This window comes from Lathamus discolor, chromosome 2, assembly GCF_037157495.1.
Source record: "Lathamus discolor isolate bLatDis1 chromosome 2, bLatDis1.hap1, whole genome shotgun sequence".
In the NCBI taxonomy this organism is placed as follows: domain Eukaryota; kingdom Metazoa; phylum Chordata; class Aves; order Psittaciformes; family Psittacidae; genus Lathamus; species Lathamus discolor.
Genome location: NC_088885.1, coordinates 140,343,152 through 140,367,296, shown reverse-complemented (window position 1 = coordinate 140,367,296; position 24,145 = coordinate 140,343,152). Strand labels below are relative to the sequence as shown.

At 41.2% G+C, this 24,145-nt stretch overlaps 1 protein-coding gene across 1 annotated transcript in view; it reads left to right on the top strand.

Moving 5' to 3' along the window:
• The first annotated feature begins 352 nt into the window (after positions 1-352).
• The window catches only part of DPYS (dihydropyrimidinase), a 32,983-nt gene continuing 9,190 nt past the window's right edge, over positions 353-24,145 (top strand). The window contains exons 1-9 of the mRNA XM_065669151.1: positions 353-495; positions 963-1,107; positions 1,215-1,490; positions 4,990-5,148; positions 7,341-7,520; positions 8,720-8,909; positions 16,105-16,261; positions 17,250-17,391; positions 20,564-20,706. Coding sequence (XP_065525223.1) covers positions 353-495; positions 963-1,107; positions 1,215-1,490; positions 4,990-5,148; positions 7,341-7,520; positions 8,720-8,909; positions 16,105-16,261; positions 17,250-17,391; positions 20,564-20,706 — 1,535 coding nt within the window. The remainder of the gene's footprint in view (positions 496-962; positions 1,108-1,214; positions 1,491-4,989; positions 5,149-7,340; positions 7,521-8,719; positions 8,910-16,104; positions 16,262-17,249; positions 17,392-20,563; positions 20,707-24,145) is intronic.

Genomic DNA, 24,145 nt, shown 5'->3' with positions numbered 1-24,145 from the left:
CTTCTGCTCCAAGCTCTTAGCTCATTTTCCACTCATAATTCCACCTTCCCCCCTGCTTTCCGTGCCTGTGTTCTGAAACCCACAGGCCGCCTGTCCCAGCAGGGCCACCCAGCCTTGTTCGAGGCCCACCGCAGCAGCCCGGCCCTTCGTCCCCAAGGTCCCGCCGCCGCTGCCCTCGGGCCGGGCCCCGCGAGGGCTGAGGGGCGGTGAAAGGGCGGCCGGAGCGGCCGTTGCTGCCTGCGCGGCCCGGGCCGGTCAGGGTCGGGCCGGAGGCGGTTGCGCGCAGGGCGCCGGGTGGGCAGCGGGGAGCCGGGGGCGCACGGCGGCCAGGGGCAAGGGGGCGGCGGCGCACATGGCGCACGGCTACCGCAAGACGGTTTTCACGTGGTCCTTCGACAGTGGCCACACGGCTGTGCCGCTTGAGCCTCCGCCTGCTGCCACGGTGAGCAGGGCCCGCGGCAGCCTGCGGGCGCTGCCCCCGCCTGCCCGTGTAGTGTCCGTGCAGTGGCACTGCAGTGTGTGTGTGTGTGGGGGGGGGGGGGGGGCGAGGGTTGTGTGTTCCAAGTGGTATCTGAGAATCAGCTCGGGAGTAGTTCTGATGTGCTCCGGGGGTGGCTCAGCCCTGGGGCACCATAGTGCTCTGTGGGGCTCGGCTGCGATGGGCACAGTGCCTGGAGCACTGCAGCCCAGTCCTCTCCCGGCACCACTGCACAAGCTGCAGTGAGCTCAGGTCACCCTTGGGCTCCCCGGCCATTGCTGTGGAGAGCTCAGGTCACCCTTGGTTTCCTCAAGCCCCGATACAAAGAGCTTGGGTCACCTTTGGGCATCACAAGCTGATGAACGGCCACACTCTCAAAAACAGCCCAGCGTGTTTCAAACCCTGGGGTATACAGGGCAGGCTGGATGGAGCCAGTGCCGTGAGTCAGACATTTTTGACAGCCTAGCCTTTGTTTTCTTCAAAGATTCCGGAGCAGAAAGGGCCCGAAGCCAACACTCTGCCACCCTGTGGGCGTTTCACTGCCTTTGCAGAGCATTGGTCCTCCATTGGAGGCTGTAGGAGGAGCTGCCAAGGGCAGAGGGGCAATTCTGTTTAAAGATCACTGTGTGGTATGTGTTTAGAACCATTTGGAGATAACCCCTGCTCTGGGAGAAGGGTGGTCAGTGAAATACTTCCAGGCAAGAGCAGCTTTCTGAGCCTCACTTTTGCCTTCTAGGCTCCCACGCCACCCCAAAAGCTGGCGCAGCAGAGGCTTCTGATCAAGGGGGGGAAAGTTGTGAATGATGACCTCTCTTTGGAGGCTGATGTGTATGTGGAAGATGGAGTGGTGCAGCAAGTGGGACCAAACCTAAACCCTGAGCCACTGACTGGACTCACTGTGCTGGATGCAACCAACAGGCTGGTGATCCCTGGGGGCATCGATACCCATACACACATGCAGTTCCCTTTTATGGGCAGCAGGTCAAAAGATGACTTCTATTCAGGAACCAAGGTGGGTGCATATATACATGTCTGTGTGTGCATTTGGGCTTTTGTAGAAAGGGATGCCTGCTGGTCATTCAATAGTACTTATAAAACAATGGATGTGAATCAAGCACAGGCAATTGTTACTGTCCCTTGGCTGGGACATTGTTATAAGTAGTTGGGATACTCGGAGGTCCACCTTCAACTGGTGTGTTATTTTGGTTCTTGCAGACATTTACGGCTGCAGGTGACAAGTGCAGTCATTTGCCCTCATCCTCATGCAGACTACAGCTTGCATTGGTGCATGCAACAAGCCTTATACTTTTTTGAGCAAAGTTTATCTAAAGCAACAGTGTAATTCCTCAGTGCCCTGGAAGCACCTATGTGGTAATCTGAACTTTTAGCAAGGGGCAATGCAAGCTTTTCTTCTGTCATTCGTTCGCTGCAGACCTCACTGTGTCTCTCAGTGACAATCCAGTTCAAATACACTTTCTAAAAGTGTTTTATTTCTCCCAGTTTTATGCTTGGAGTGGGGTTGGGGTTTTCCCCAGCTTTTTAGCTGATCTCATTGCATTCCTTGCATTAGCAGTGTATCAGTTACTACTATTAACAGTATTATGCATTATCTCCGTACAGTAAATATACACAGAGCTCCCTCAAATTTGCAAGGTACTTCTCTAAGCTTTGCTGTGCATGCTGAAATCGTTTGCCTACAGAAGGGATCACATTGCCCTACTTTGCTTGTCTGATAGACAGCATCCTCAGGCAGCCTATTATGTCCTGTACTTCTTACAGCAGACCTGGGGTTTGCTAAAAAGCAGAAAGCAATAGTGTAGTGCATGCCTTCGAAATACATGGATTTCATCAGTGTGCATTTTTTTGTGGTGTGCAAAATGCCAGTTTTCCTCTTTGAAATAGTTGAAAAAGTTAAACTCATTTTAACAAATAGTGTGATGCAGTAATTACACAACTATTAAGAACCTATGAGGTTTGCAGTCTTGCTAAGATTGACCCTGTTCTTTAGCAGGAAATTTAATTTCTTGCTTGTCGCATCGTGTGATGAGAGTGCACTTTAGATTGTCTGAGCGGTCTAATCATAGAGTCATAGAACGGTTTAGGTTGGAAGAGACCTTAAAGCTTATTTAGTTCCAACCCCCTGCTATGGGCAGGGACACCTTCTACTAGACCAGTTCCTCCAATCTCTGTCTAACCTGGCCTTGTCTTACTTCCCCCTTATTGTATATTTTTATACTCTTAGCAAAGAGCTGACTTCTTCTAATGCTGACTCCAGGGTACTGAAGGGAGGACTACAAATGACCTGTACGCTATTCTTAAATTACTGGCATATTTCTTTCAATAACAGTATTTGTTTCAGCTCAAGATAGATATGCTGGTGTTGCTGCTGTTATTTGCATTGAAATATTTTACACTGGATAGTTTTAAGCACTAGAGTTGTTCTTTTCAATGAGCACAGAAGTTGTAGTGGCTCATTATAATAGACTGTAATTATTCTGCAAGACTTTATATGGGCCTAACAGTGCTGTCTTTCTAAGATGTCCATAGACAGGAAATATTTGTTGGAAAAAAAATAAAATTATAGTTACCATAATGGCTTCCACAGCAGATTTTGGCCTTCATGCTGCTTTTTGTGATAAGTGGAGAGAAAAAACTCAGGCCCACAATGTCTGTTCTGCTTGTCTACAGACATCAGAGGGTATGTTTCCTGGCTGAATGATATGCAGAATTTGATTTCTGGAATACTTATTTATCTGATAGTACACATATATATATTAATATGTTTTCATTTTCTGCAACAATCCTTTATTTCTCTGTGAAGACCACTTTTGTAAACTGATTATCAACAGTGTATCTAGAAATTTGACATTGTAAGAGAAATCAGACAAATGTGACTTGAAGCCAGAAGATGATTTTTTGAAGGAGGAAATATGTAAAAGAAACAGCAGTGACTGTGGCTTTCTTTTAAGATGCCTTTGTAAGGTGTTAGTGATCGCATTCTTAAAATGCTTTCATTGTTTAAAAAAAAACAAAGATGAAGACTAACTCAAATATAGGTGCCTGCACTGTCATGTCCCAAAGTAGGGAAGACGAATTGTGTGCTAACTTTCAAAAAAAGAAAGTAGTATTCTTATTTTTTAGGTTTGAAGTTTTTTGAATTAACTTTTTTGAGTCACTGATAAGGGAAGCTGCAAAACAGAGACTGCATACACAAAACAGGATGAGCAGAGAGTGCCTAAGAGAAGACTCGAGATCCAACCAAGTGGTCAGATGTCAGAAAGTTAGATATTGTGGACCCTTTTAACCCAAGTCTAAGCGTGGAATGTGTTCAGAGCTATTTACTGAAGGTCATCATCTTGGAAATATTCTGGCAAGAGACAGAGCTGTGTTCCAACTATTGCAAAATAAACTGCAATGATTAGCCAAGATGTACCCGTTCAGCCAAATAAATAAAGGCACAGAATACCTCTCCTGACAAGAGAGAGGAAAAAAAAGATGTTAGGGGAAAAAAGAGAATTTGAGTGGAGTTTGCAACCCATGACTTTTTTTTTTCTTCAAGTCTATAAATATTAATTCTAAATCCTGTTTAAAAAATAAGAAAGCAATCTGTCTTGTTGGAAAAAAATAATTTACAGTTTGAACACCTTCGCTTGGAGAAAATGTTTGCTCAGTTCATCCCAGCTTCACAAATGTTTGTCACTCTCTAAACGTCTTTGCAAAATGTACTGACATATATACAATTATATTTCTGATTGATAAGTAAAAGAGAGGAAAGGGTTAACTGATCCAGAAAGAAGAAGAGTAATTTGAATCTGTTCTGAATTGGTTGTCTCTGAAGTGCAAAGGGATGTTGTTCAGAGCAATAGAGAGAATTTCTCTGACTAATTGCAACCATTATGGCAGTCTGGAAGGCTGCAACAATTGCAAGAAAGGGATTTCTATATTGGGTCAATTTCTGTTAGCTGAGGAAATGACTAACAAAGATCCTTTAAAGGAAAAAGAAAAAAGGTAATAATTTGGTATTAGACAAGAGTTTGGGGATTTTCAAAGTGGGTTTTCAGACCAAATCTGTTCTTTTTCATTTTGTATCTGCCCCTCAATACTTTTCTGTCACACAGGCTTTTTTTTCTTCAACTACATAGACTCCAAAGAAGCATTTCTCAAGTTGACCATGGTCTTCTGGTGCTCTTCTTTCTCAGTGATCCCATGTGTTTCAGGAAACTCAGTGATGCATCAATGTCGCACTCATCTCCAAACTTTTCATAAGATTTTGTACATGTGTGAAAACTCCTTCAGTGTGAGAATTTCCTCATGATTCTCCCGAATGCCTGTTTGAGAACAGCCTTCTCAAAGGAGGCAAAATTAATCTCCACAGTAATTTTGCAAGTTCAGACTTTACTCAGTGGAACTCTTCAGTGAGTTTTGGCTTTTCAGTGTATCAATATAGTCGGAGAGGGTGGGAGGAAATCCGCATTCTCTCCAATACTAAATATTAACTTTCTCCCTTTCAGGCTGCTGTAGCAGGAGGAACCACTATGATCATTGACTTTGCCATCCCTCACAAAGGATGTTCTCTGATTGAAGCCTTCGACACATGGAAAAGCTGGGCAGACCCTAAAGTCTGCTGTGATTATTCCCTGCATGTGGCAGTTACATGGTGGAGCAGTAAGGTAAACACAACAGCTGATTTTCAATTCCATGAATCGGTACCACACCTGCTTTGAATTAGTCCTTATGTGCTAAATATAGCTTGCTGGCAGTATAATAGCATTTTTGTGTGTAAAAACTACATTTGAAATAGTCCGAACACTTCTAAAAGTACATGTGTTTGAAAAAAAAAACAGAAAAAAAAAAGAAAGAAAGGAAGCCTGCAGATAGCCTGTGTCTTTGGATAATGCTGCTCAAAGTTAAAGGAAGCAGTTGTGCAAGACCAAGACCAGGCAAGTTAGAGGGGGTAAGAGATGTTTGCATAAATTTTGCCTTTTATTTCTTGAACCCTTGATAACTTATGCTCCTGTTGAGTCTTGGTTGTGATGTTTCGTTTGTTTGTTTGTTTGGGTTTTTTTTTAGTGGTGTTGGTGTTTTTTTGTTTTTACTGACTGCAGTAATATCTCCGTAAAGTAAAGCAGGACTGCAACCAATAGTTACTTGACTGTCAGATTATCCAAACAACCTTTTTGGAATTTACATATTGGAAAATCATCCTTGTTGTGTGAATATTTGCTGATAGCCTGAAAGCTTTACTGAATAAATTAACTTTTCAGGTGATTGACATCTGTCTATCTGAACCTGACCCATGTTTTACAAGACCACTTTGGATCCTCAGAGGATGTGCATCAGTGCATAGATATATTAAGTAAATTCCATTTTAAAATATGAGTACTTTCTCTGATTTTTAACTTTTAACATATATGAACAAAAGCCTTCACTCTCCAAACACTCCATCTTTGGTATTCTGAGCACTAAGCACTAAATGGACTGACTGCAACTTCTAGCTCAAAGCAAAGACATAAAATAAATTCTCCAGTGAAGTCTGAGAAATGTGTGTTTGAAACCGCCTCCGTAGAGAACAGTGGCATTGTACTGAAAAATCCAATAAAACTAGTGAGGTGTAAATCAATGAAATGTTCTGGTTTATGTTAAGAAGTTAACTTTTTTTAAAGTCCAAGATTGAAAGAAATAGAAAGGTCTGATGTTTTGTAGCTGTAAAAGATCTGGGTAAAGACGACTGATATTTCATGCTGGTTTAATTAGCTGTCATCTCCACAGGATTGATTAAAAACATACATTCTTTATAATGCTTTTCCTTAGCCACACTAAATAGTAAAGAAGAAAATAAATGACATGCCTCTATATTTGTGCCAGAGCAGGATCTTGTGTTTGGTATTTATTCCCACTCAAGATATGCTCCCGTCCCTCCTCTGGATAAGTCCAGAAAATTTCCTTGAGTTTTATATCAAACCTTTCTTAGCAGATCCAACCAGATAATTACAGACAAGATGAAAAACAATGTTTTACTTTCTGAAAGGAATTCATCCTGTGGAAATTGTCATAGCATCGCAGATACACATGAGTTAGTGTCACCATCATTTTACTGGGAAGGGAGAACCAAAGTTAGGTAATGGATAGTTTAGGTTAGTTCTAGCTGACCAGCTAGAACTGGTTATACAAGAGACCTTTGGGCTAAAATCTGCATCTTTCTTTCTTTGGGACATAAAGTTTTGCCTGGCTTCACAGACCTCAGCAGAAGCAGGGAATCCTATCAAGGAGTTCATACAAAAAACAAAAAAAAAAACAAAACAAAACAAAACCAACCAGAAAAGCACACTTCCTTCTAGAGTTTAGAGCCATTTTGCTTGATGACAAAACATTCCAAAAGGCTGTGTGATGTTGTTTAGAGTCAGGACAAAGCTTCAGGACATGAGATACTTTCTGTCACTGTTATTTAACAGAAGATGAAGCCTATTATGATCTAACTTTGAAGATCAGTTTTGCTCAAAACTCCATACTGTATACGTTGAATACGTTGATTGTAATATTGGATTGGGTGTTTTCAACATCAAGAGGTTTATTTGGAGTGAAATGCTGCTTTGCTTTCTTTTGTAAAAATCATTCCCTTCCTGCAATTAGCTTGTACCTTCAATATCTGCACTGCAGTGGTACTGGCTTATGTGCATGAGGGATGAATTTTATACAAGAATAATAAAAGTCAGTCTTTAAATATGTGACTTGGGCTGTTTGGACTAAGCATACGTTTGATGAGTGAGTAAAGGATCACCCTTCATAATTGCGATTTCATTCTATAAAATTATTAACAGGTTAAATATAATATTGTTGTTTTTTAAAGACTGCTGTCTTTCAGGTAAAGGAAGAAATGAAAACTCTTGTTCAAAACAAAGGCATCAACTCCTTCAAGATGTTTATGGCCTATAAAGATATATATATGCTCAATGATGAGGAGTTATATGAAGCTTTTTGCTGCTGTAAGGAACTTGGAGCAGTTGCTCAAGTCCATGCAGAGAATGGGGAGCTAATTGCACAGGTAAGCATTTGACATTTTGTCCATCAAAGTCAAGAATATAAACCGTCCTGTTGCCATTTATAAGCCCTTCAATAGCTGTATTAGTTGCTGTCACTGTGTCTCAGGGAAAGGCTTTTCTACCCTATTTTAATTCCAGGGAACTGAGGACAAACATTCATGTCCAAGATTGTAAAGGATGCTTGTGGTGAGCTAAGAAATTGTAATCTTGAGTCTTGGATCCAGGGTAGACAGGAGGCAAATGGTCCTGTTATTATGAGAGTTATACTTGCAATATAATATGTATACTTTCAATATATGTATACTTGACTGACAAAGAGAACAACAGTCAGAGCCTGATCATAGACGAAGTCAAAGGGGGAACACTCAGCCAAGTATTTAGACATCAGGTATGTAATACCTAGCCCTAGGTCTCTCCAAACATAGTCATATAACAGGAACAAATCCAGAAGTATGGAGAAAGCTTCACTGACTGGGCACAAAAGTCCCACCCTTCATACTTATAATTTCATTATACAAGATTATTAACTCTGTGCCTAGTTAGACTCTCTTCACACTTGCTATTGCCATCTTAGTGCTGTGTGGAGGCTCTGGAAGTATAACTACGCCAATGTCTTTGAGTTTCTTAAAATATTCTAGTCAGTAGTGCTTCGACTCTGCCCCAGCTCCCATAACAGAAATTATTAATTTATTGCTATGTAATCTCAAATCAGCAAAGCATAAATTCCTGGAATATAGTAGGGTCAAAATCTCATGCCTCTTATAACTGTGGTGCCTCATTTGAAGGCTCTGGATGTGTATCTGTGCTCTAGTAAAGATCTTTCTTTTTTCTTTCCAGTGAGGGGTTAGTATTGTCACCTCAGTGGCTGGGATCATTTAAGGGTACATATTGAGAGAGGGGTAGGGCTTTCAAATGGGTGATTTATCCCTGAAAGCTTGTAGAGTGTGTTCTCTAAAGTCACTTAGGTATTCTGAGACCTGTGATTATAAAGAGACATATTCGACTTCAGATAACAAAACAATAAGTTCCTTTGAAAAAAAATCATAACTACCTTGTTTGTTGTTTTTTGTTAGTTGGTTTGTTTTTTTTTTTCCCTCAAGCTAGCTATAGTGGCTCATTTAGGATCCATTTGGCCAGCGGCAAGTTCGTGACACCATGGTTGCACTGTATCTGACTCTTACATGGTTTTGTGTGTGTTTAGGGTGCAAAGAAGATGCTGGCAATGGGAATAACTGGCCCTGAGGGGCATGCACTATCTCGTCCTGAAGAAGTGGAAGCTGAAGCTACACAAAGAGCAATTTCCATAGCAAATGCTGTAAACTGCCCCCTTTTTGTAGTCCATGTAATGAGTAAATCTGCAGGAAAATTGATAAGTAATGCACGAAGAGAAGGTAAAAGTCCTAATTCTTTTGTGTTTGGGTTATGGCATTGGAGAAAGGGTCGTGGAAAATATAGCATTAGTATTCTACTTGTCATGGGTGCCATAACCCTCAGAACTTGAGTAAATTTCTTGGAGTGGGACGTCTAAACTGTGTGTGTTTCGTGGGGCCCAAAGACTGTTAAGCGATGTGGCAGAACACCAGCTGGGATTGAGACTTTCCATTCTCCCCAGAGCAAACTTTTTTTTCCTTTGTGTTGTACCTCCAAGATGCTTTCAAAATTATGCGACAGTCTAAGGCAAAATGTACTCTTTTTTTCCTCTTCCTTGAGTTATAATCTGCAGCCCTTTACCAGCTATTTAGATGAGAAATTCTACAACAGGGACCACACCATCTTTTTGCAGATAGTGCCGTGACATGACAAGGATTCCTATTTACTGGGCACTTAGAAATCATGGTGATGATGGCAACATCTGAAAGCATTGACTCTGTCAGGGAAGGGTTTCTCAGGTCATGCGCTGTAAGGTTTATAAATAGTTCTGGTCAGCCAAGGAAAGCCTGACCCTCTCAACTGTCTGTTGGGCAGGCTAGAAGCAGCCTGAAAGATGTAGGGATTCAGGATGTTTTTACCTCCTTATCTGTGGGTTCATCTAACCAGGGCAGCCTGTGGAACCACAGCACTGTGAGGAGACATTATATGGGTGGAAGAAGCAGGACAGAAGCCCATGATTTGGAGGGCCTAAAACTTTATGGAATATATGTCCTCATTATCTGACCTTACATTAGTTGCATACAGACCTCAGTTTCCTTATTTCTTGCCTTTAGATAATTCTTACACAGCGGGTGCAGATTATTAATAGCAAAATGTGGAGTATGAGAGCTTGACCAAAGTGCATGAAACCCTTGCGCTAATTGTGTGAACCACTGTGTGGCTCGGTTGATACGCTGAGGGAAGGAATGCATTCAGAGGGACCCTGACACTTCTGAGATGGGCTGGTGACAACCTTATGAAGTTTAACCAAGCCAGGTGCAAGGTCCCACACCTGGGTCGGGGCAATAGCAGGCACAGCTACAGGTTGGGCAGAGAAGAGATTCAGAGCAGCCCCGTGGAGAAGGACTTGGGGGTGTTGGTCAATGAGAAAATGAACATGAGCCGGCTGCAGTGTGCGCTCGCAGCCCAGAAAGCCAACCGTATCCTGGGCTGCATTAAAAGGAGCGTGACCAGCAGGGCGAAGGAGGTGATCCTGCCCCTCTACTCTGCTCTTGTGAGACCTCACCTGGAGTATTGTGTGCAGTTCTGGTGTCCTCAACATAAAAAGGACATGGAACTGATGGAACAAGTCCAGAGGAGGGCCACGAGGATGATCAGGGGACTGGAGCACCTCCTGTATGAAGACAGGCTGAGAAAGTTGGGGCTGTTCAGCCTGGAGAAGAGAAGGCTGCGTGGAGACCTCATAGCAGCCTTCTAGTATCTGAAGGGGGCCTATAAGGATGCTGGGGAGGGACTCTTCATTAGGGACTGTAGTGGTAAGGACAAGGGGTAACGGGTTCAAACTTAAACAGGGGAAGTTTAGATTGGCTATAAGGAAGAAGTTCTTTCCTGTGAGGGTGGTGAGGCACTAGAATGGGTTGCCCAAGGAAATTGTGAATGCTCCACCCGTGGCGGTGTTCAAGGCCAGGTTGGACAGAGCATTGGGTGACATGGTTTAGTGTGAGGTGTCCCTGCCCATGGCAGGGGGGTTGGAACTAGGTGATCTTAAGGTGCTTTCCAACCCTAACTATTCTATGATCTATGATTCTATAATATAGAATGATGTATGTATGTAGAATATGCACTGATTATGACTTCTAGTAAGACTTATCAGTAATTCAAGTTTATAAAGGAAACTACCAGAATATTTTTTACCAGCTCATCTCTCAGTACTGTGCTGTATTAGATTCCTCCACTAGATGACAGTGATGTGAATTGTATCCATCAGTGTATGGTTATTTATACATTCACATGCGTGATGTCAACATTAACTACAAGAGCATTAAAGATAAAACACTGGCTGTGAACATGAAAGAGCTAAGATGTGAGATGGTGGTTTATAACACACTATTCAACTAAAAAGTACTATGCTGATCATAAATGCTGTAAAATATTGTTAGGCTTTGTTGTAAGAACAGTCTCCAGTGCCAGTTTGATAACTAACTTGATATATGTACTCTTCTTCAATGTGCAAAATGAAGAATTTAGTACAACTTAACTCTTATTGTGGTACAAATTAAATTTTGTAGTTTCCCAGGTTGATGTGGTCAGAGTCACCGATGCTTGCCTTTGTGCACAGTAATGCATAGCATCGCTCCATAATTAATTTCTATTTTCATGGATGTATTACTGTTTAGGAAACAAAAATCTAGGACTGAGTAAGACATTTTGAAAGACAGCTAGTGTACCACAAAGATAGTTACAACAATTACAGTTTTTGATGGGACCCATCTGTGTAATTTCTGTCAATTAGAAATTCATTGCTGTTAGTTTCAGTACAAGTTATTTTCCATTCTTCAGTTAAAAGTAGTGGTACAAAACAAGGAGTTCCAGGCAAAAAAAAAAAAAAAATTCTCAAAGTATTGTATGAATGACATAAACAAAGCCCAAATATTTTATGGAAAGATATTCAGCTTGAACAGGTTAAAACCATCTTTATATAAAAGCTGTGTAAAATCTTACATATCATAAGTCTCCCCAGCATTTGAAATATTCACTATAATGCTTTATTCATGTTTATTCATGTTTTCAAGATTATTTCTCCGTCTCTTGTTGCTAGCTTCCTACTATTTACAGTTGTGGAATTTTTCATGTTAGTTTCAAGCATGAAGTACAGTGTGTGGGTGCATATTCATCTCTGCCTATGTCAGAGGAAGATTGATATCCCTTCCTCTTCCATCACTGACCTCAGAAGGGGAGAGATGGCTCTTCAGTGAGCGTAGTCTACTTTCTGGGTGACAGTGTGATACCAGAATTGAAGCATTACTTCTCGAATTCTGTGGGTTGGTACTTTTCATAGTAAAAAATATAAGTCAGAGCCCAATTCTTTTTTGTCCCTCATTTAGCTGGAGACCAAAGGCCTGATACAGTTTACTGAAGACAGTACACATAATTCGGTTGTCTTCAGTGAGGTATGGCTCAGACCTTAAAAGCTAAAATCAGTCATACAGACTGTAAAGGGATACTAGTTCTTATACTACAATAAGCAAACTTTAGGGAAATAACTTAAGTAACTGCCTTCTCTCCTCCATGCCAAAGTCCCATCTATGTCTGCTCTGATCTTTAGCAACACCACTTACAGAAGGAAATCTGCAGATTGTAGCAGCATGCTTTTCATGTACCTCAGTACAGCTACAGTGCTGCTGAATATCCAACAGGAAATCGAAGATTTCTGTGTTGTGACCGTGAGAGGTACAGGTTAACAGAAGTCCCCATCCTGTTCTTTTTCTGGGGCCCTACCAGTCTGTTTGCCGAAAGCAATGGGTCTATAGTTCACCACTTGAGAGGGCCAAAACGAGCACCTCTCTGTGAGAACTGTTCTTGCTTGTCTCAGTGGGTTGTTTCTTCATCCCTGTGCAAAAACATGATCTTGAATCTTGCTCGAATAGGTAGAGGAACTGTCTGATTCCACAGATGGGCTTTCTGATATCTCTGTGTGCATAACAGTCTTGTTCACTTGAGTGGGAAGACAAAGAGGATCCTCTGCTTTTTATTGTGTAAAGTCTTTCCTAAAATGAGAAGACAAGGCTGCAGAGTGCTGGTGTCAGTCAGTGCAGCTCCCTGTCCTTGTTAGGACTACTTGATGTGAACTTACCAAGGAAAACTAATGTGGCCCATTCCTTTGGCTAGTAATGCCAATGGGGAACCAAGGCTAAAAAATGTGATATACGGATATACAGTTTATACTGCCACTTAAAAATGCTTTAATTCTAAGTGTACTAAAGACTAGAGATCAATTGCTGTTACAGCTAAGGAAATAAGATTTTCTAATGCAGATCAGTATCTTGAAGTAGATATAAAGGAATGCAGTGTCTTACTAAAAGTAATCTTTTAAAACAAGGTTCCCCTTTTAAAAGAGTGCATAGAAAAATATGTACTTGGTCAGATTACAAGAAGCTTGCTTAGACTTAGAAAGTTAGTACCTCCTACCACCAGTCACAGCTTAGGTCTCCTCTTCGTGAGAGGAAGGGCATGTCCATAGCTGGTAGTATACAGACCGTCAAGCTGCACAGGAGTGCAGCTAAAAAGTGTGGGCTGTTCAGCCAGCTCATGCAGGGCAGCTCAGGTCCAGACTGTAGGTAGTGTAATTGATGCAATGCTATGCCTGATTCAATAAACTTTTTCTTGCAGTTCTGTTTCTTTCAGATCATAGCTGGCCAGTATTTATGTCCTGTATGATCTTAAGTACTTCTGAAACTTTTACTAGAATAAGCACACAGGGACCAGTTTTTCAAGCCCATGAATGTTAGTTGGTGTTTCTCAAGATTATAACTCTGAGTTCTGATAAGTGGTAGAATAAAACACAATTGCACATTCTTCCTTCTTATAAAGTAACTCATGTGAAAACAGTTTTGCCAGACAGTTTAGACATCTGATGAAGAAGTCACTAAATCCACAGCTGTCTTCCAGCAGCTCAGAACACTTTCTGCTTGCTGTTTTTATTGAATGAAGGAAAACATAATAAATAGAAAGACTTGATTTATTACCGCATTACTCCACTTTTCTGCCTATAGGCAGAAGCCAATTGAGCTAGAAGAACTTAAATGCAGAATTTCCTTGCTGTCAATGGAGCTAAAAGAGCCTTAATTCAGAATTTCCTTGTTATTTGGATTAAAGTAGAATCTGTCTTGATATTATTGTACCCTTCAGGCTGGCTAGTCACGGTCCAAGTGAAATGTGAGAAATTGCACAGTCAGCAGAAGAGTCCAGATGTAGTCTGTTAAAACAGCAGTGTTCAAACTCAAAATCACTCAAGGAAATTACTTGTACTTCTTCCCAGTCATGGGAATGAAGGGAGCTGCTCAGGTCAAATTCTGACTGCAGAAATACTGTCATCAGCTGTGGTACATGAGTTAAAATCGACTCAGCATATAAGTGAGCTTGGAGACTTTTCGTTTTATGTTATAAAACTGAGATAAGAAAATTATTTATGGAAGATAAACATTTACTCTTTTCCTATCATTTTAACTTTTATTATTTATAGCTATGTCCTAATGATTCATAGTTCAGGTTTAACTTGAATGGAAGTTTCTCTAGCTTGTTTAGATATAGTAGGAAATACCACCACAACACACTTCCCTCCATCCCCTTCCTACTGACTTTGCTTATGAAAAATCTGTCAAAAGCCTAATAGGTTAATATAGGAGATTGTTTATATATGCAGGATGTTTCTGTGTATATCAGGGTTTGTTTCAGTCTGCTCTCCAATACTGTGTTTGGAATTTCTCTGGGAAGGCCAAGATCCCCCTGACTCCTGCAGCAGCTCTGAGTTGGGAAAATACTAATCTGACTCAAACCTCCTCTTTCAGAGTAGCCGTATCATATCTATGGATGGCCTCATATTCAGTGCTTTAAGTTTTGTAAATAAGATGCAAAAACCAGTAAATAACTGCTTAAGTTGTGAATTCAAGTCCAAACAATAGTGGTGGTCTCACCCTTAAGTCCAAGTGTAAATCTGTGATATATGTAGATAAGTTTGCACTGGGAGCTTAGAATGCTCCAAATGAAACCATAAGTATCAGACATGTCAGAGCATGCTGAGATGGTTATAGCAAGTTAATAATGCTAAGAGGGAGTCTTTAGGTCATGGAAGAAGTTATACTATGTAGTACTTGGTGTTGATGTACAGTACAATGTCAGGGCAGGTCTTTAAACCTTGTAGAAATGATGGTAGAACTATGAGGTTGAAATTATATGAGGACTTTTTGCAAGTCTAACACAGGAGGTTTAAGGAATGGCACTATTGCAGTGGGAAACATATTTTGAAAAGAACTGAGTCCCATGGTAGTGAGCTGTGCCAGTGTAGCAGTTATAATTCAGTAATTCATGGAAACACCAGAATATAATATACAGAGAGAAATCTGCAAAGGTTTGCTATGTTTTCCATCAGCACTGTGAATGTTTGATTTACTTACACACAGGAAGCCAGAGAAAGTTCATTGTCTTGTATTATCAAGCCATTACCAGCTGAGCCGCTGCCGGGGTAATACAGTGTTAGTTCTAGTAAAAATTGTGCCTCAAGTGAAATCTGGGATCCACAGCAGGATACCTACTGTCTGCAGGGATCCTTGCTGATATCCAGCAAAGGCTGCCTGTAGCCAGCAACAAGCAGCCTATGAGGGTGTGTGTGAAGTCCTTGCTTTGCTTCTTTGGAGACCATCACAGTCAGGGGCAGTATCACCAGTCACCTACAGAACTGCAAAGTGGCTGGACCACCTCCTGAGGGAGTGAAACATCTTGTTTCATTTCCTATCTTGTTCTGATGGGTTTCAAACCTATGTTTCCTAGGAGGAAAAAATAGTGAAAATATTAGCTCCATCCAAAGGCTAACAGCGGGTGTGGGTTGGTGTCCTCTTCTGAGGAATCATGCGGCAAGAGCTAAAGATTAAAATTTGGGAGATAACATTTAAAATTATTGATAGTTTTTCATTTAGGAAATGTTTTTACATTCTTTAGTTTATGTCTTGTGCCATATTGTTCTTCCTGGAACAACTATAGCCAGATGATTAAAAGTATCACCTTGCAAAGTCTGTATGCTGTATGTATTAACTTACTTACATAGTCAATAATTTCAGAACACCAAACAGGCACTACCAAGAAATTTATGGATCTTGAAAATAATTAATGCAACTGAGGACTGTGTTCCTTTTGAAATCTCAATCACAGGCCTAGCAAACAATGTGTAAACCCCATTATAATATATCTGTCACCAATTTCATTAAAAAACCTGGCCAAGCAATGTTCTTATGAGGAAGTATATTCAGAGATCACCAGCAGAATGTTCAGAACAGAGAGGCTGTGTTATAGGTTATTATGTCCTTCTGTATGTTAGTGTTTAATTTGAAACACTTCCTCAAATTTAGATCCATTGTCATCAAAAAGATCCGCAACAGCGAAAACACAAGATATGCATTTTTATGTTGTTTGATGATGATACTATTGCTTTATATTTTTTAGGAAAGGTGGTTTATGGGGAGCCTATTGCTGCTAGTCTTGGCACCGATGGCACCAACTACTGGAATAAAGACTGGGCTCATGCTGCAGCATATGTCATGGGACCTCCACTGAGACCAGATCCATCTACTCCTGGTTTCCTCATGAACTTACTGGCCAAGTAAGCAGATGAACAAACAGTGACAGCTGATGCCGAAATACACAGCAAATTCTGTCTGTAGTATATAATAACAGGTTGATGCCCTGGAGATTTTCTAAGTACAGGGTGTTAACACTATCAGGAAGGAGAAATAGAAGGTGAAAGCATAGATGAAAAACATTTTTTGTTGTGGTAATTAGAAAGTGTTCAGATTTTGTTTCTCTGGACTCTTGTGGCCTCTGTCCCCAATGATTTTAATCAATAAGTCTTGCCTTGCTAATACTGCATCAAAAATTGAAACATGACCAGAGAGACAGTATGGTTGTAAGTCAGTGGGAAATGTGTAAAAAGTGGAGTCACAGCTAGAGGTTCTGGGTTTTGTTATCAGCTCCCTTTTTCACTTGAAATTTGGATGCTATATAAAAACTAAGCCTGCTGACTTCTGAAAGTAGATGTAAGTTATCCACTTCTCCTTTCAGAAGGAAGTAGGAATAGAAGTATCCTTCAGATACCTGCAGTTAATGGCATGTGTGGTTTGCTGGTATTTCATTACCAATGAAGCTTAACTCCACAAAAGGGCTGAATTTGACCAGTGTGTGAAGGTATGCCTGAACACTGGCTGATGGTTGTGCAGGTCTGCGGCAATTTCAAAGGGTATATAGAGTGACTCAGTCTAAAATTGCCCTGAGGATGGAACCAAGCCCCTTACTCTGGGCAAAGTGTGTTAGTCCTCCATTTGTGGAACACTTTTGTTATATCCAAAGTAAAAGTGTTATTTTTGCTGATTGGTTTCTTCTGAGGGGTTTCTGAAGAAGAGACTACTTTACAGGGGAACTGGCTGTACTGTGGAGCTACTCTTGGAGGATGGGACTGAAGACAAGAAGGAAGGACATACCAGTTTTTTCTTGTAGCATGGATGTCTGGATCTACCAAGCTTTGCAATGGTTTTTCCCATGTGGCACTGTCTGCTACATGCTCTATTTCATAAAGAACTTTTATCTCTCCATAGTGATGACCTATCTGTGACAGGGACTGACAACTGCACCTTTGACACATGCCAGAAAGCTCAGGGGAAGGATGACTTCACAAAAATCCCTAATGGAGTGAATGGTGTGGAAGATAGGATGTCAGTCATATGGGAAAAAGGCGTTGTAAGTATATCAATTTTCTGGGTTTGGCTGTAACAGTTAGTTTCCTCCTTCTGTTGTGGTTTAAGCTCAGCCGTAATTCAGAGCCACACAGCTGCTCTCTCACTCCTCCCCCTTCCTCCCCCCTGCTCCCAGAGGTATGGGGAGGAAAATCAAAAGAATGTAACTCCCATGGGTTGAGATAAGAACAGTCCAGTAACCAAGGTATAACACAAACCACTGCTTCTACCACCAATAATAATAATGATAAGGGAAATAACAACAGAAAAGAATACAACTGCTCACCACCCACCGACCAATACCCAGCCCTACTGAGCAGTGATCTAACCCTTCCGGGTAACTGCCCCCAGTTTATATACTGGGCATGACGCGCTGTGGTATGGAATACCTCTTTGGCTAGTTTGGGTCAGGTGTCCTGTCTCTGCTTCCTTCCATCTTCCCCTCCTCCCTGGCAGAGCATGAGACTCAGAAAGTCCTGTTCAGAGTAAACATTACTGAGCATGCAACTAAAAACATCGGTGTTGTCAGCATTGTTCCCAGGCTGAAAGTCAAAAACACAGCACTGCACCAGGTACTAAGGAGAAAAATGATTGCTACTGCTGAACCCAGGGTACCTTCCTAGTAGCTGGTGCAGTGCTGTGTTTTGGCTTTAGTCTGAGAACAATGCTGATTGATAACACACCAGTGTTTTAGTTGTTGCTAAGTGATGCTTACCCTGATGAAGGACTTTTCCCTCTCTCATGCTCTGCCAGTGAGGAGGGGCACAAGAAGCCAGAAGAGAGCAGAGACAGGATACCTGACCCAAACTAGCCAAAGGGGTATTCCATACCACCGCACATCATGCCTGTTATATAAACTGGGGGGTGTCACCCGGAAGGGACCTGTCGCTGCTCGGGTCGGGCTGGGTATCAGTTGAGAGGTGGTGGGCAATTGTATTGTGCATCACTTGTGTTTATTGGGTTTTTCCCCTTTTAGTTTCATATTCTCTCCCTTTGTTATTTGCCTTAGCATTATTAGGAGAAGTAGTAGTAGTAATTTTGTATTATACCTTAGTCAATGGACTGTTCTTATCTCAACCTGTGGGAGTTACATTCTTATGATTCTCCTCGCCATCCCTTCAGGAGCAGGGGAGGAAGAAGGGGAGAGAGTGGGTGAGCGGCTGCATGGCTGGGCTTAAACCATGACATCAATATATATGAACATGGAAGTAATTGATTTCTCCAATAAAATATAATCTTTCAGCAGTTATCAACCCTCCAGTTTTATCAGGTGTATATATCATAGTATAAATCCTTTGATAAAATACCATGATAGAGTGCTTACTATCTTACTATCTATCTCTCACTTTATGGTCCTCGGAGGTAGAAGATTCTTAGTTTTTAAAATACATCACAACAGAATCATTTCCGTAGTTTAGAAGCAAAGGACTGCTATAGTTTCAGCAGTAGTGCACAGTAAATTTACTTGCAGCATTTCTTTTAACAAGTGAAAGGAAAGTAGAAGGAGTTATCCACAGTTTCAACTTGGTCAGTTCTATATTTTTTCCTCTTTGATCTCTCTCAAACTTAGCTGTTGGAGAAGCTTCTGCACTGGGTGTGTGCCTGTCAACTTCTAATTTGTGTTTTCAACCAGAGGAAAAAAGCTAGGGATAAGAAATGCTACTCTAACATATGGCTCAGTCCTGTGATATGGTGAGATAAGCACCTTCAAGTCCCATTGACTTCATATTGTCAGTGCCAACATAAGAATGTTCAGTGCTTTTCAGGACAATGCCCTTCAGGCCCTAAACAAATATAAATACAAAGCTAATGGCCAGGTTTTTTGGGTATGGGGTAGTCTGATGGGGGACAGGGAGGGGAGGGGAGGCAGTCTGGTGAGGGATCTGCTGCTTACTGGATGTTAGGATTGCTCTGGCTAATACAATAGTGTTAAGTTCTGGAGGCTCTTGTTCAACTTTCTATTATTAGTAAGTTGTCTTGCAATAGTGAAGTCTTATTGATAACGCACTGCAAGGCATGTTTATTTGTCACTGTAGAATTATCTAACTTGGTAAGGATGTGGTTCAGAATCTCTCTTTTTATCTGATTTGGGATTCCACTCAAGTTGCCATGTACAAAGCAGACTTCTGCCTATACTCACCTGTGGCATAGCTCTAGTGTGATTATTTATTGTGGAAACTGGAATGTAATTGAGCTTGTGGTTAGTATGAAAGTACGACATGAATATATACACCAGCGCTGCTTTTGAACAGTCCATCTTGTTGGGCAAGATAATTTTTCAGAATGTTCTTCAATCAGGAATATCCTCTCTTTTCTAACTTGTAAAATATTACACAGGTGTGAGAATTTGTGTGGAAAGCTTTCCTCCCTTCCCATACACCATTAGTTAGAAAAGCAGTGTTCACCACTCATGCTTTTCTTCTTAGATGCTCAAAGGCCACCATACAAACACATTTTTATGACATTCTGATTCCTAGACTGACCTATGCAGTATGTCTGCCAGTGTATCTGGCTTTCCAAGCAAAGAACAGTCACAGAGGTTGGAATAAAACTAGTTATGTAGCAGTGAACAGTCCCAAGACGCATTTATATTCCTTATTATTTGCCATTTTGCTGATGTGTCACATCAGCAAATCTGATTTTTATTCTGCTTGTTCTCAAACTTTTACTGAAGGGTTCTATCCTCTGCGTTACTGCTGAAGACATTTGCAAATCACCTTTCCTATGTTACACATTGTGCCTTACCTCTCCTTTATCATCTTCTAGGCTCTCCTTATACTGTCTCACCATTTTGTAAAACCTAGATACTTGTTATGAGAGATGCTATGTCTCCTGAGGAGACTGCTGAGCAGGACTACAGATGAAAAGCCAGATAAAAAAATTTATTTCAGGTGACTTGGGACTGGATCCACAAAAGTTTGGATGTAAAGTTGTCTTTTTTCCTTTTGCTGTGGGATAAAGTAAAATAAGGTTATAGTATTCAGTGAATGTACATTGCAGTTTCTGCATCTCAGTTATTTTTATTTCTTTTAAACTCTTCAGTATGACATTAAAAAAATATTGATGTGATGCTGGCGGAGATCTGTCGTTCATCCTACCCTTTTCAATAACAGGAACATTTGTTTCATTCCTTGTTTTAAAAAGTAATGAGTTTGCTTTTGTGTACTCTTGTGCAGCACAGTGGAAAAATGGATGAAAACAGATTTGTAGCTGTTACCAGCACAAATGCAGCAAAAATTTTTAACCTTTACCCAAAGAAGGGGAGAATTGCTGTGGGTTCTGATGCTGACATCGTCATTTGGGATCCCAAAGCTTCGAGGTACGTAAGGGTAGTTATTTCCTACCATCCAGCTTCTCTGCAGGAAAAAATATCTCAAAGCCTCTGTGCAGCAATAAGCCTTTGTGTTGAGGTTATGGTGGGTTTTGATAGCACTTCACATGAATTATTTACATGTTATTTGTACCCTGCAATACTGTATGTAAGAATCTTTAGATGGACGGAAAAAAATTCTCCTAGATTTCTGACCAACTGCAAAAATAATGAGGTCTGTACATTATGCTACCAGGACTTTGTATCCTGAGAGTAAAAATAACCATGCTGGGATCTTAGAGTAACTCTGTTAAGTGCTTCCTCCCACTGCAGAGAGCAGGGAAAGGACCCTGTGCTCCTGAAGGATGACCCATTACAAGCTTGTGTTTTGAACTTACAGCTACTTCAGACATATTCAGAAGTGGTCAGGATGGATGGTGAGAGTGCGGGGTCTTGCCCTCCTAATGTCTTTTCCCTAGCTGATAGAGCAAACACAGTGGTAAAGCCAGGAGTGAGCTTAGTTCTGAAGTGGAAGCTGTGCATACTTATGCTATTATTCATGGAGTTTTCTGATTATGTGCACAGTAAGTCTGTCAGAACAGAGCTTGTCACACCAACAACAGATGCACAAAAAGTGTGCTGTCTCACTCTGCAAGGCTTGATGACATGATGCAATTTTGCTACAAAGCGTCTTTCTATGAGCCTCATCTAAGCATACTGTGCATTACAGCTGATTCCTGCCTTCACATGATCAGATAGCTCCAAACTCAGGCCACTATATATTTGCCAGGAATTAATGTCTTGAGTCTTGCTCTGGCTCTTATGCCCATACTGGTCTTGTTTAAACTGCCTGGAAACGGTCTGGCAGCTGACAGTCACAGAGCTAGCTCACTTGGGAATTGGTCTGTGGGCTGTGCAAGTGCATCTCCTGTCTTCACATACTGAGCAGGTTGGCTTAAATCTGCAGGCACTTTAACAGCTGAGTCTTACATCTGACCACATCCAGCCCTGCACACAGAAGCAGCAGGAGGTCAGGAAACGTGCTGGGCTGGTTCTCTTGTCTTGGGCTCAGCTCTAGTGAGCATTGTGAGCATACAACTGTGCTGAAGGCCCACACTGACCCTCATTGAAGTCTCATCAGTGTCATCCAAATAGTAAATCCACATCACAGAGCTATCAGAAACCCTAGATGAGCTTTGTGGGCTGTTGGGCATGATGACAGTATGGCCAGCTTTACTGAAGATTATCACAGCGTTTGGTTTTCCTGAACTGTTGTAACCCAGATGGCATTAAATTTTCAGCCTCTGGGGTTTTTTTTGAAGCCAAATGGAGGCACAGAAAGCCTAATCGTAGATTTACCTTGCACAAACAAAATTTTCTTGACCAATCTTCTTGGTTCTTAAGTTTTGACAAAGCAATACTCACTCATTTCAGTACATTAATGAGTACCAAAACCATGTGTGATTTAGAGGAAAAACATTGTGGTTTAAGTCGCAAAGCTTGAGGACATGCAGGTTGCAACAAAACCGGCAGCACCAGCAAAATAAACTTCAGGAGTGTCAGCAACCCCAATAAACTTAAGAGGCCTGCCTACAGCTGGGTCAGAGAGATTTTCATGTGCATTATGCCTTCCTGCATGTTGAGCAAGCATATTTTGAGATGCTAGCAATGAGTATTTCAGTACAGTGGAGCTATGAACTCTGATTATAAGATCCTGAAGGATTCATTTCTGAGCTCAGCTTCTGCTCTGCCTGGGGACAGCTGAATCTGGAAGAATAGCAGAATTCTGACATTGTTCTCAAGGTGCTTCGTCAGCTCCTGTAATTATTTATCCTTTTGCCTCTCAAACATTCCGTCTGCCTCCTTTCACTCTCCTGAGTGCTCAAATTGCATTTTGCCTACTGCAGCTGTGAAGGTGCAGTTCTTCAAATATTTTTTCAAACATTAAACCACATTTTCTTACTGAGCAACCTGAATATAAGTTCAGCCAATACTTTTTTCCTGGTTTGGTACTGTTCCCTCTGCTTATCCCTTTGGCTTTTCTGGAAACAAGCCTCTCTACCAGCTACAATTGTGTGAACTACCTGAATAAGTATAAACAAATCTTACTAGTGCTTGTCTATTCATTTCACTAGAAATCCTGAAGAGGGCATTAACAGCCCAGCAGAAAAAAAGGATCCAGCTAGTGGACCTCAGCCTTTTAAGGTATTACGCAAGGTGCAGCCTCGTGCTTTGTTGACTCTAAGGAGTGATTTTCAGTTTCACAAGAGGCTTATTCCTCTTTCTTGCTAAGTCCTTCCTCTTTCAAGCACAACTGCTTTTCTTGTTCGTAAATCTAAATCTTGTAAGAGGAAAACACAGTTTTCCTGTTCTGATTGATGCGGTGTTCCTGTAGTCTTAAAATACTGGCTGATACTAGCCTAAAGAGTTAGATGATTGCTGGAGTATTGCTGTGAGGAACTGACATTATAACAATCTGTGAGAGAAGGTCTATAATGATGATTCTTAAGTCCTTCTGAAAGGTTGTGAAGCTCTTAAAAAAATAAAAACTTACATTCCTACAAAATCAGCTTCATTTTCCCTCCCACATCATTGCACAATAGCCACATGTTGAGTGCTATCTGGGCATTCAGGATTTTCTCTTTCTAGGTTGCAAAGACCTAGTGAATTCAACATTACAGCTCTGCAAGCTGGGAGCAATTGCAATTCAAGGTTCTAGCACTCTGCCACTTTAGCTGAGGCTTGCCTTCTATGGGTCAGCTTCAATGACTGGTCTGTTTCTATAGTGTTTTATGGTAATTTCTGCAGAAAATGTTATATGAACAGTTATCAGATTTGCTACACTGTTTAAAAGCTTCTAAATACTGGGTTTAGCAGGTCTGCATGAAAGAAAGCATTAATGGGAAGAAACATATTAAATGTATAAATTAGAAACTTGTAAAAAGATGGGTTGAGAGTTCTGAGATTAGGTCTCTTTCTTAGCTTCCTTATTGCATATTCATTAAAGAACACACAAATACCAAAGTAACGTGTTGGTTTATTGCAGCCATGCGCTATCAATCACCATGTTGCAGACCTCAACACCCTCAACATCCCTGTGCACATCCTGTGCACACATTACTGTTTTGTGAGTATTCCTTGGAAAACACATGTAGGCAGCAAATATGTACCATCTTATTTTAATCTGTTCTTTCATCAGGAATATTCACGGACCCCTTTCAGCTACACACAAATAATATAACAGCCCCGAGTCTGTGAAACAAAAGCAACTGTAAAGACTTCAGCTATTTGAAAGTAAGCAAGAATACAGAATCTCTATGGCTTGTTTCAGAAATGCTCAGCAAGGAATCTAAATGCTGGAGTACCCAATCCAGACTGTGGAAAGAGCGGAGCATCCCTTGTGAAGTAGGGGCAGAAGGTGCTAAAGATCTCATAAAACGGATTAAGC